This window comes from Bos indicus x Bos taurus, chromosome 22 (genome assembly GCF_003369695.1).
Source record: "Bos indicus x Bos taurus breed Angus x Brahman F1 hybrid chromosome 22, Bos_hybrid_MaternalHap_v2.0, whole genome shotgun sequence".
NCBI lineage: Eukaryota > Metazoa > Chordata > Mammalia > Artiodactyla > Bovidae > Bos > Bos indicus x Bos taurus.
Window position 1 is genome coordinate 7,787,450 of NC_040097.1, and position 12,600 is coordinate 7,800,049.

General features: G+C 43.8%; 1 protein-coding gene across 3 annotated transcripts; it reads left to right on the top strand.

Annotated features, from left to right (window-relative positions):
- The first annotated feature begins 203 nt into the window (after positions 1-203).
- Positions 204-2,126, top strand: CCRL2 (C-C motif chemokine receptor like 2). 3 transcript variants are annotated; one of them, XM_027523356.1, is made up of 2 exons: positions 204-455; positions 1,013-2,126. In XM_027523356.1, the coding sequence occupies exon 2, from the start codon at positions 1,025-1,027 to the stop codon at positions 2,069-2,071; it is 1,047 nt and encodes a 348-aa protein (XP_027379157.1). In that variant the 5' UTR covers positions 204-455; positions 1,013-1,024; the 3' UTR covers positions 2,072-2,126. The 3 variants fall into 3 exon arrangements, with proteins under 3 accessions (XP_027379157.1, XP_027379158.1, XP_027379159.1); XM_027523357.1 differs by having other exon boundaries at positions 452-587; XM_027523358.1 differs by lacking the exon at positions 204-455 and adding an exon at positions 597-743.
- The last annotated feature ends 10,474 nt before the right edge of the window (positions 2,127-12,600 follow it).

A 12,600-nucleotide genomic window follows, 5' to 3' on the forward strand; every position in this document is an offset into this window, starting at 1 on the left:
CGTGTGACACTTCTCTGCTGCTACCCACTACCTGCTCAGAGTTGCACGTCAGAGCACTTTCCATCCCTCCCTCAGTATCACTGAGAAGCAGCAATAACTTAGTTCCTTATCTGGGGCAGCCAGCAGGATGGCCACAGGGAAATCAAAGGCGGGGTGCGGGGTGGGGGTGGGGAGAGCAGCAGCAGGAGCAAACAACTTCCCGGTTTCTCTTTGCAGCTTGAGAAACTATCTAGGGGTTAGTGGAAGCTTTCAAGTTGCTTTATTTCGCTTAGTCCCTGAGACCTGTGACTGGTGGGACACAGCCACCAGGGGGATAAACAGTGGTTTCTCTTGCCCCAAAGGGTCAGGGGCCGGCTATTCAGAAGGAAGTTAAGTCTTTGATCTGGCCAGACGGCTCCCACAGCAACTCGTAGGTCAGGAGGCTGTTCCCTCCCCTCCCAGGAACTCAGTCAGTGGTAAGTCATCGACGTATTTAACCAGTTGTGTCCACTTGATACTTAGGGTGGTTTCACTTTTGCAAACATTTATTTATATCCTTCGAGAGAACTCAGACTTCTCTGCCTATCACAGGAAGCTGTTTACAGAGGGTGAGCAAACTTTTTAAACACATAGGAACTGTGACGGACACCAATTTTGTGAAACTAAACCCTGGTACTTAGTTCTCTTTAATTGTGTTTTTTCTTATATAGCTTCAAGTAGGCAAGTCTTGTTTCTACCAGGAGAATGAAGTTGTATGAAGAAGGGTAACGTTTACTTTTGTCTCCCTGTGGTAGCTGGTATACTACTAAACACCTAAGTGCTTAATGAAGGGATGAATTATAGCAGCTGTGCTCAGGATGCAGGGGCATGTTAAAGAAATGTTTATTTTAAATCTTCTAAGTTGAGACCTGCTCTGGCTAAAATAAACACCAGAAAAGGACGTGCGTGGCTGCAGGGGCTCTAGTCCTGTGTGCTGTTTCATCCAGGACCACATAGCTGTAGGAAGGGAAAATAACCTTTCATTTCTCCCCAGGGCAGCCTGAAGATGGCTAATTACACGTCAGCACCAGAGGATGACTACGATGTCTTCATAGAGGATGATCTGAGTGATGACGAAATAGAACCATGCACCCCATACGACCCCAAGATTCTCTCGGCCCAGCTGGTGCCTTACCTCTACACCACGGTGTTCATGGTTGGCCTCCTGGACAATATCTTGGTTGTGTTTATCCTGGTAAAATATAAAGGACTCAGGCAAGCAGAAAACATGTCTTTCCTCAATTTGGCACTTTCGAACTTGGGTTTCTTGCTCACTCTGCCATTCTGGGCTTACGCAGCCTCTCATGGGGAGGGCTTTGATGACCCTCTGTGTAAAATTCTCCTGTTGCTCTACTCCATAGGCCTGTACAGTGAGGCATTTTTCAATGTCCTTCTGACTGTGCAAAGGTACAAGGAGTTTTTCCATGTGAGAAGGCGTTTCTCGGCCTGCAGGACTGTGGCCGGCAGCATCTTCATAAGTGTTCTAGTGTGGGTCACAGCCACTCTGGTCACTTTGCCTGAACTTGTTTCTTACAAACCTCAGATGCAAAGCCAGAAATACAAGTGCTTCTTTACTGGACTTCACTTCTTACCAGCCGATGAGACATTCTGGAAGCATTTTCTGACCTTAAAGATGAATATTTTGGGATTTCTTTTGCCACTGTTTGCTTTTGTATATTGCTACGTGCGAATGAGGAAAACACTCCAGTTCAGGGAGAGGAACTATGGCCTTTTCAAGCTTGTTTTCACCATAATGGCAGTTTTCCTTCTGATGTGGGGACCCTACAATATTGTACTTTTCCTGTCTGCTTTCAATGAACACTTCTCCCTGCATGGCTGTGGGAGTAGTTACAACCTGAACAAAAGCGTTCAGATCACGAGAATCATCGCCGCCACCCACTGCTGCGTCAACCCTCTCCTCTACGTGTTTCTTGACAAGGCATTTAGGAAACACCTCTGCCACCTTTTCTACCTGTGTAGTGACACTGCACCTCAGCCCACTGAGGAACCTGCCCAAGGCGCCTCAGGGGAAGAATATCACCTTTCTAGCTAAATGGAAACTAGCTCCTGTCAAAGGCAGGATAAATAAACATCGATTTTTCACTCATCATCTTGTTCTGTCCAGTCGTTTTTTACACATCTGTATATAAAATAGGACACAGGGAGAAAAGGGGGCGGCGAACAAACATCCACCAAGCATTGAATCTGTCTCAGGCAACGTGCTAGGCTCTTGACAAACGTGAGCTCCTCCACATCTCACTGCTTGCTCATGATATGGGTGGAATTAATCTCCTTTCTCTGGGGAGGAAACAGGCTCAGAAATTTGTCTATGATCACACAGCTAGAGAGTGGCAAAGCTGGGACACAAACCCAGTGCCATTCACTCCAGAATCTATGCTGTGGCCAGCACACCAAACTTTCAAAATTCAGGCGAGAAAATACATACAGAAAATATGCACTTTTAAAACCAACTGAACCACATTCTGAAAGAGAAGCAACCTACTCCCACAGAAGCAATTTATCAGGCACCTTTCCTTTCATGTAACTGAAAGAGCTGGCTAGCTGGAGGCTCTGGATAAAAAGAGGAAAACAGACTTTCTCTGTGGAAAGTACTCTGGGTCTTCTTGGCTACTTGCCACACCCCCAATGAGCCCAGACAACCCCAACCGCTGAGCCTCCCAAGGTTTCTAATACTTCCTCCTATTTAACAATAGTAAATGTAACATTGTGTCTAGAAACCTTTAATACAAGGCATGCTTTGTTCTTTTCAGTGTAACATACACCTTAGGCCTCACCACATGCAACTACAAAATGCCACAATACGCGTTTGCCGGGTGCTATCTAGTGCCCGTTTTCTGTTACATATCCCAAGTAGAGGTGACAGCTTATATTTGGGATGACTACGGACAACAACCTCTCACCTCCAGTACAGAGGAGGGAGGAGGAAGAGGTGGCACCTGGGAGAAATCTCATAGTAAGCACAAGCTATACCAATCCCTGGATCTTCCATGTCCACACAGGGTAGTATGGATGAATCATGTCCTACAAAATATTCATACGTTGCAATCCAAGCCCCAGTGTGACGGTATTTGGAGATGGGGACTTTGTGGGGTAACTTGGTTTAGATGAGGTGGAGCCCTCAGGAAGGGATTAATGCCTTTTAAGAAAAGACACTAGAGAATGTCTTCTTTCTGCACCATGGGAGGACACAGCAAGAAAGTGGCCATTGGCAAGCCAGGGAGAGAGCCAGCACCAGAATTCCACTGGCACCTCAATCTTGGACCTCCCAACCTTCAGTACTGTGAGAAATAAGTTTCTGTTGTTTAAGCCACCAAGTCTGTGGTATTTGTTGTGACAGCCTGAGCTAAGACAGGACTCATCCTCAATGACATTAAACAGCAAATAAAAACACCATGACAAGTTAAGAGCAAGACCTCAGAAGAAAGTACCCCAGCAGATATAAAAAGAGGAGAAGGAGAAGGCATTTGGGAATGCTCTTCACATGCTGATATGAGTAGGTCTGGACTCTCCATTCACCTCTACCACATATGGAACAGAAATCTCAGACAAAATGACACTGATTTTGGATGTTCATACACACATTGCTGAATTCACAGAACAAATCCTTTCAGAATTTTCAGAATGAAAACATGGGCGTATATAAATTCTGACAGTGACTCAGAGTGAAATCATTATTGAAAATCAAAAGTTTGTGAAGGATGATCCAGTTACAACAGCTCACACACATATGTAGTATATTTGGAACATTGATAATCCAGCAAGATCTTCTTCCCCTAGCAGAGGACAGTTGTCCTAAAGACAAAAATGATTCAGGTTTGCACCATTTACAATAGCCAAGACATGATAGCAGCCCAAGTGCCCATCAAGTGCAGATCACACACACCCAAAATGAAATATTATTCAGCCATAAAAAGGAAGGAATTTTAACATTTGCAGAAATGTGGATGGACCTACAGAATATTGTGCTGCATGAAATAAGTCAGACAGAGAAAGACAAATACTGCATGGCATCACTTATGTGAAATCTAGAAAATAACACAAATGAGTGTATATGAAAAACAGAAACAGTTACAGACATAGAAAATAAACTTGTAGTTACCAAAGGGGAGAGGGAAGTGCAGGGGACAAATTAGGGATATGGGATCAACAAACACAAACCACTACGTATAAAATAGATAAGTATCAAAGGTGTATTACATAGTATAGGGAACTATAGCCATTAACTTATAATAACTTATAAAGGAGTATCATTTGCAAAAATACAGAATCACTATGCTATATACTTGAAACTACTAAAATACTGTGAATCAACTATCTTTCAATTAAAAAAAAAAACACGCTTTTGCACTTTTCTACAAACTACTGCATTAGAAAACTAAAAATCATTAAAAAGCCAAAGAGAAAATAGTTAGCATAGTTAAGAAAAATTGACAACGTTTCTGTTTTGCCTGTAAATTAAATTATTTTCTAATGCAAAAAGAATTGCCTATCAAGTCAAGATAATTCTGATTTGGGACATTTGAGAGAAAGGCTGAAATCTCACGAGAAATCTCTTGTTCATCTCAATTCTATGTATTTGTGGGTATAAATGGAACAAGTTGTAAAACGGTAAACAACTGATACAGTGAATGAGAAAGCAATAAAATTTGAGGTTGAAAAAAAAACACAGGATGCCAGTTAATTTTGAAGTTTGGTTAAGCAACAAATACCCTTTTTTCTCCCCAAATGTTCTGGGGCCACATCAGCCCCAGTCATCCTCCTTCCTAAGAGCTGCTCATCCTTTGCTGGTCTCAGGCTCCCCCACCAAGCTGGAATTTCAATAAGACTTTGTCGTTGTTGTTTACCAACTGCCTTCACAGACATATCTGCACCACAGAAAAGTCAAAGAAAACTGAGAATCATCAGCTTCAGTTTACAAGTGTGGAAACTGAGAATTAAATCACACAGCTCTCAGGGGTCAGAATCTGGGCTTGACATTTTCTGATATCAAATCTTATGCTCCTTCCTCTCCTCCACCCAGTACTTCCTGGTTAGTCTCTAGAGCTTGGTTTATAGAGTGAGTTCCTGTATATAACTGCACCAGATTTTTTACAATATACCAAGTGATTGGGGGAAGGCAGGTCTGAGGATTGCCAGTCCTGTCAGCCACCCATTTACGGACACTGAGAAAAGCAGAGTTCTCCAAACCACCATTTCTGGCACATCTAACAGAAGAAAATCTTTGATCTAAATTTCAGACTCCAAATCCTTTGATCTTTCCCTGGGATGTGGCCTTTAGCTATGACTAGGGCCATTAGTCACATCCCTAGAGCCCCCTGCCGTGCCTGCTTGGAGAGAGGGTAGGAAGGGGTGTCTCTCTCTTCCAGTGGGACCCAACACAGGCCACCTAGCCTCCCTGACCTTCAGATAACTGGGAATAAGACTCCTCCCCAGGCAGGGTTGATGGCCAGGATGAGGGCTTAGTGAGCAACACGGTGACTGGCCCACTGGATGCTGCCCCACAGCACTTTTCCTCACAACCTCCACAGACGCTGCCTGAACCTTGATGGTGTTTGAATTTCAGTTCTCATGGGCCTCCTCCTCCCCATATCAGCCTCCTGCAACTGCCAGGTAAATGACTATGTTTAACAAAAGGATCTGGGGACATGTGGCTCATCCCCACTTCTTTGTCTGAAGAGTAGTAGGGAGGATCAGACCATCTGGCTTGTATCACCTATGACAATATGTATTTTCCTCTGCCCTCAACCACATGGTCAGCTCAACAGTTTTGCTGTGAGTCTGTGGACAGCCCTCCTGACCAAGCCCTCGCCCACACGCTACTTCAGGCGTCTGTCTTTGCAGCGCACCTGCCGCACACTTCCTGGGGGTGCACCCAGCTTGCTCACCATGGCTCAGGACCTTCCCCAGCTGCCCCGTGCAAACAGGCCGGCCCTCCTCTGCAAAGCACACAACCCAAGTCCCCAAGTACACGCCAGCTCTGTCTGACGATGATCTGCACACATACTCACTGTTTCCACTGTCTCTGAAAGACTCCAAGGCAGAGGTCAGGTTCATCTCCAAATGGACTAGAGGAGATGGGATGCAGTGACAGATGAGGAGGTGGCCAAGAAAAAGACTCCAGCCAACACAGGTGCTGTTATTCCCACAGAGAGAAGTGACACTCATGCCCATGAAGGAAGGTAAGGAGGGGTTGACTACCAATGGGTAATGGGAACACTTCCTTAAAAAAAGGCTAAAGACATTACAGGGAAAATCTGAAAAATATGACTATGAACAACATATCAGATGCTATAGATTTATTATTTCAAGAGTAACAATAAAATTGGGATTATGTGGGACACTGTCCTTACTCTTAGAGAATGCATGCTCAAGAATTTAGGAATGATATGGCTGATTCATATTGATGTATGGCAGAAATCCACACAATATTGTAAAGCAATTATCCTCCAGTTAAAAATAATTTGTTTTAAAAAAATGCAAAAAAAAACCCAACTTAGGAATGAAATGTCACAGTGGTCACAACACACATTCAAATAATTTAATGTCACACACACACACACACACACACACACATCAGGTCATATAAAGGAAACGAGGAGGAAAACACATCAAAATGTTAACACCTGTCAGCTCCACATGGTGGGTATGTAGATGTCCACTGAGCCCTCTTTGACTCTCACTGCACAAAGGGAAATGTTCCTAAGATCAAGCTGAAGAGGAAAACTGATTTTTTTAAAATTTTCTGGCCACGATGGGTCTTCGTTGCTGTCTGTGTGCTTTCTCTGGTTGCAGGGAGCATGGGCTGCTCTCCAGTTGTGGTGCATGGGCTTCTCACTGCAGTGGCTTCTCACCTGTGCTCAGCAGTGGCAGCTCCCTGGCTCTGGGCACAGGCTTAGTAGTTGAGGAACACAGACTCAGTTGCTCTGCAGCTTGTGGAACGTTCCTGGACCCGAGATGGACCTCATGAGTCCTGCACCAGCAGGTAGAGTCTTTACCACTGAGCCGCGAGGTAAGCCCAGAAAACTAACTTTGATATTGTCTGGATAATATAGTGGCCAGAGGACAAAAGAACAAGCTGAGCTCGAAGGACCTCAGAAGGCAGAAACAGAAAGCATCAGACCCTTATCGCCCTTCCACCCATGTCGCAACTGTTGCAATTTTTGCGCCATCCTGGGCAGCATAGCTTGTCCCTTTCCTAACCCCATATTAGGAAGGGTATTTGTCCTGTTCTTCTCCCCCGTAAAAGGAAAGCATACATATGGTACCTAATTAGTAAATGACAGCAAGATTTCTATCCCATTCCCTTCCTTGTTCCCCGGCTAGAAAAGACAGGCAGATGACCCGTGTTAGTTGTCATTTCTTCCCTGAGCCTGCCCGCTGCGCCTATTAGACACACTCTTTTTAATGAGTGCACTCTAATAAACTGTATTCTCCTCTCATTCTGCCTTTCCAGAAATACTTTTCCAACCTGCACACAGACCACCACAGGTAAAAACAAAGAAAAAAGTATGATACCCTTCCCCAGGACAAATTTTAAAAGTCTCCTTTCTGGTCCCTCATGACTGGGGTGAGACTCAATCTGTTCGACAGTCAGAGAGAACAAGGCCCAGCCCCTCATTTCACCCACAAATAAAGCCGAGGCAAGAACAGTTAGGGGACTTACCTGAGGTCACACAGCAGCAGAGCTGGGCCTGGGCTCTAGATGTCCTGCTCACAGGCCACTTCTTTCCCACTCAGGACTGACTTGTAATTATTTCTGGAAACAATGCGGCGCTAAACTAGTCCAAATACGCTAAGGCTAACAGCTAACTCCCTCAGTGAGAATTATGCAGCCTCAGTCTGTTTCCCGACTTAAGAATACATGACGCTCCTCCTGACAGGAAGCTCCCGGCACCACACGGTAGGGGCTTTTTCCTCAAACTAAACCCACAAAACAAGGAAAGCAGCCAGAGGGAAAACCTTCGAGCCCTCCCGGGAACTTTCGAGCCCTTGACTTAATCTTAAAGGCCGTCAGAGAACTTTTGAGGCGTTTGCGAGAATCTTCTAACCCTCGCGATAACCTTCGGGCCCTCTGCCGCGCAGCCCGCCACAGAAGGACTGCGCAAGCGCGGGCGCAGACACTGGCAGCCACGTGGACTCTTGCGCGGTAGCGATAGTCTCAATGGCACCGACCAAGCGGTGCAGCACCGCGCTGCAGGTATCGGTGTGGCGGATAATTCGCTGCCCCAGAGCAGCTCTAGGCCCTTTCAACACGTGGTGCAGTGGAAACAAGAGTCGTCGTTGTTGTGCTTCCAGAGCACCTCCAGACACTTGTCCTGCTCGGCAGAGGCAGAGCCTAACTTGTAAGAGTAGATGGAAAGAGCCAGGGATGTTCCTACCACAGGACAAAGGGCGGCATCCAAAGGAAATGGCAAACTACAAGCCTTGGAACAAACCCAGCCTACCACCTGCTGTTTTGTTTGGCAGGGCACCTGCGCAAAGAATGGCTTTTACCTTTTTTTTAATAGTTAGGAAAAAGTCAAAAGAATATTTCATGGCATGTGTAAGTCATATGAAATAAAGATTTCAGTGTCCATTAACAAAGTTTTATTGGCATTGTAAATACGTGTTGCTAGTGGGCTTTTTTGCACTGTAATGGCTGAGTCCAGTGGTTGTGCGATGGTTTCTGGAACTCTCGTGGCTTCCTGCTGCCCCTTGGTGCCTTGCAAATCACAGTCAGGTGGTTATGATTCAGCAGCACTTCAAGTAGCAGACTGTGACGATGCGATACGACAATGGCATGTACATGTACAGGCACAATACGATATGACATGTACATGCAATCTTCAGCCTAGACTGACGGGGTGATAGGAGTGTCTTTTGTTATTCATAATAAACTTTATACCTGAGTTTCAGTCAGATCTGAGTGTATGCTGGTGAAGTAACTTTTGCTGCTTTCCTATGTAAGTTCAGCGTGGGAGCTGGTTCCCAGCACCAACTTGTAATTCGAGGATTGGATCTTTCAGCTCTACTTCCCAACCTCCAGGGATGGCAGAGTGGCTGAATAATTACCAGAGGTAAATGGTTTAATCAATTGTGTGTATGTTACAAAACTTCCATACAAACCCTATACTACGGGGTTCAGGGAGCTTCTTGGTTAGTGAACACATTCATGTGCTGGAAGAGAGGCACACCCCAACTCCACAGGGACAGAAAATCCTATGCTCTAGGCCCTTCCAGTCCTTAGCCTATGTACCTCTTTATCTGGCTATTCTGTATCTTTTATATGCTCCTTTAACATAAATAGGTAACAATAAGTAAAGTGTTCCCCTGAATTCTATGAGTCATTATAGCAAATTATCAAACGTAAGGAGGAAGTTGTGGGAATCCTTGGTTTATAGCCAAGTTGGTCAAATGTATATGTAACCTGGGAACCCACTACTTGTGATTGGCATCTGAAGGAAGAGGGCAGTCTGGTGGGCCTGGGCCTTTAACCTGTGGTGAACTCTAAGTGGTTAGTGTCAGACTTGAAATGACTTACAGGAAACCCACAGTTGGTGTCCACAGAGAATTAGATAATTGTTTGGTGTAAGAAACCCACATATTTAGTATCCAAAATGGTTTGAGTAGACACATGCATACAAAACAGACTTGTGGTTGCGAATGGCAAGGGTGTGGTGGCAGGGATGAATTGCGAGTTTGGGATTAGCAGATATAAACTGTTATCTATAGAATGGATAAACAACAAGGCCCTACTGTATAGCACAAGGAACTATATTCAAACTCCTTTGATAAACCATAATGGAAAAATTTTGTAAAATAATGTACATATATATATAACTGAATCACTTCGCTGTACAATAGAAATTGACACATCATAAATCAACTATATTTCAATATAAAAAAGTGTTGTCAGTAGACAAAACAGTTTCTCTTTACACACACAATGTAAATTTAAAAAAAATGTTTTCAGTAGACAGTTTCTTTTTATTACCAGTTCATATCCAGCATGTCAAAAATAAACAAAAAGTGAACTTCAAATGTCACTATGAATTGTGGATTATTTTGTTATCAAATTAGATGACAAAGCACTGTATTTATTACACAGTGAAACTGTCATTGTGCTAAAAGAATACAACATGTGTTGATATCTCCAGTCTAAGCATTCATTGCACTATTCCAAACTCAGAGGGAAAAAAAAATGAGTAGGAAATTTAGAAATTTTAAAGTGAAATATCTCATCACAACAGAATTTCTTCAAGGGAATTCCCTGGCAATTCAGTGGTTAGAACTTGGCTCCTTCACTGCTATGGGCCGAGAATCAATTCCTGGTCAAGGAATTAAGCTCCAACAAGCTGTACAGTCCAGCCAAAACCAAAAAAAGAAAAAAATTTTTTTTTGTTCAGAACAAAAAATGAAATGAGGCTACAAGCAAAGTAAGTTTCTAAATAGCTCCCTTGTTAACCAAGCAAGAAAAGCCTTTTAACTATGTTGAATTAAAGAAATCGTTTGATTGCAACTGCAAACAAATGTGTCCAGAGAAAATTAACTTATTTAAGACTGGTAGGGCTTCCCGGGTAGCTCAGTGGTAAAGAATCCGCCTGCCAGTGTAGAGGACACAGATTCAATCCCTCATCTGGGAAGCTCCCACATGCCACAGAGTAACTAAACCTGTGCACCACAAGTACTGAGCCTGTACTCTAGAGCCAGGGAACTGCAGCTTCTGAAGTTCTCATGCCCTAGAGCCCGTGATCTACAACGGATGAGGCCACCACAATGAGAAGCCCAAACACTGCAACTAGTGAAAAGCCCATGCAGCAACTAAGACTCAGCACAGCCAAAAATAAATAAATATTTAAAAAAAAAAAAAAAAAAGACTGTTAATGTTTCATTGACAATTCTTGCTTACAGAGTTGAAGACATTGGGACCAATATCAATGGTCAAAACACAAGGCAGATGGTTCTGAATGGCTTTCCTTGGCTTTTGATGAGTAAACAGATGTTACAGACGCTGCATTGTCTTTCTGAGGAATTAGTGGTGTTTGAAGTGAGTAAATAATTAGCCTCCATGAATAGTCTGCATGGTTAACTATAGACAAGAATATTTTCCAAAAAACTGAGGAAACACTAATTCAGTACAATCTGAAGTGGAATGTGCTAAAATGTATTACAATTGATGGTCATTAATATCTATGTCAGGCAGAAAAAAGCTTAGAGTGGGAACCATGCAGAATGCAAGGCCATGAGCTTTCCTAGAAGATTTTAAGGAACTTGGGGGTTTCAGAAAGTAAAACCAGGGACACCAAATAGAGTTCACATTCAATTCAGGGTTAGAGTGAAAGGATATGAGACCAAAGACCCCTCCCCCATACACACACAGTGATGCTATGACCTCCTGACTTGTTTTGGGGTGATGAAATAATGGAAATTATATGGCCTCTCCCAGGAGGAAGCTTTAAGAGTTATTGTGTCATGCCTCCAACTCTTTTATTTTCCCCTGTTTAAAAGCCAACATTCCCTAGGTGGGAGCTGATGGTTCAGCCTGGGTCTCAGAATAAAGAGATGAACAACAGAGTCTCTGATGACTCACGACAGGCATGAATGTGACCCATGACCCATGAATGTGGCTTTGTTATGTAAGGCACTGGGATGTTGATATAACTTAGCATGAGCTAATGGATACAGGGGCTGCCCTGATAGCTCAGTTGGTAAAGAATCTGCCTGCAATGCAGGAGATCTCAGTTCGATTCCTGGGTTGGGAAGATCCCCTGGAGAAGGGAAAAGCTGCCCACTCCAGTATTCTGGCCTGGAGAATTCCATGGACTATAGTCCATGGAGTCACAAGAGTCAGACGTGACTGAGCATCAATGGATACAGTGATGTTAGACTTTGAAACTTTATTTCAGCCAGAAAAGGAGATTTCATGGGCCTTTCATTCCACTTAAGTTATCTACTGATGCCCACGAGCCCTGGAGTCCATGCTCCACAAGAGAAGCCACTGCAGCAAGAAGCCGGTCACAACAACTAGAGAAAAGTCCTTCCAGAAACAAAGACCCAGTACAACGGACAGCATAATAAGAATAAATTTTAAAGATAAATTTTTAGAAATCTTAAAGGCAGAGAAAGGAAGGAGGAGGAGCAGTAAGGAAGATCAGGAAACAGGGCTTCAAGGAACACGTGGTCCACAGGATCGGAGATGTAAGGGGCTCGGGGGAAGAGATGGGAACCCTACTAAGCTTCTGTCTTATTTCAGAATTCTTATTCACTTCAAGGGAGTGAATAGGTTAGAATCAAATTACAGTGAGGTGAAGAGAGAATGACCCAACCACCCACCCGACTTGCTGAAGGAAATGAAGGCAGCCCCCTCTGACCACACTTGAAAAAGCTTGGCTGAGAAAAGTAGGAATAAACCGATGACTAGAGGTTAACTGGAGAATGAGGGCCAATAAAGCCAAGGGATAAATGCACAGTTATGCACAGGTAGTTTCCCCTTGTACCTCAGTGTACCTGGGGATTGGTTCCAAGACAAACCCAAGGATGCTCAAGTCCCTTATGTAAAATGATGTAGTATTTGCATACAAC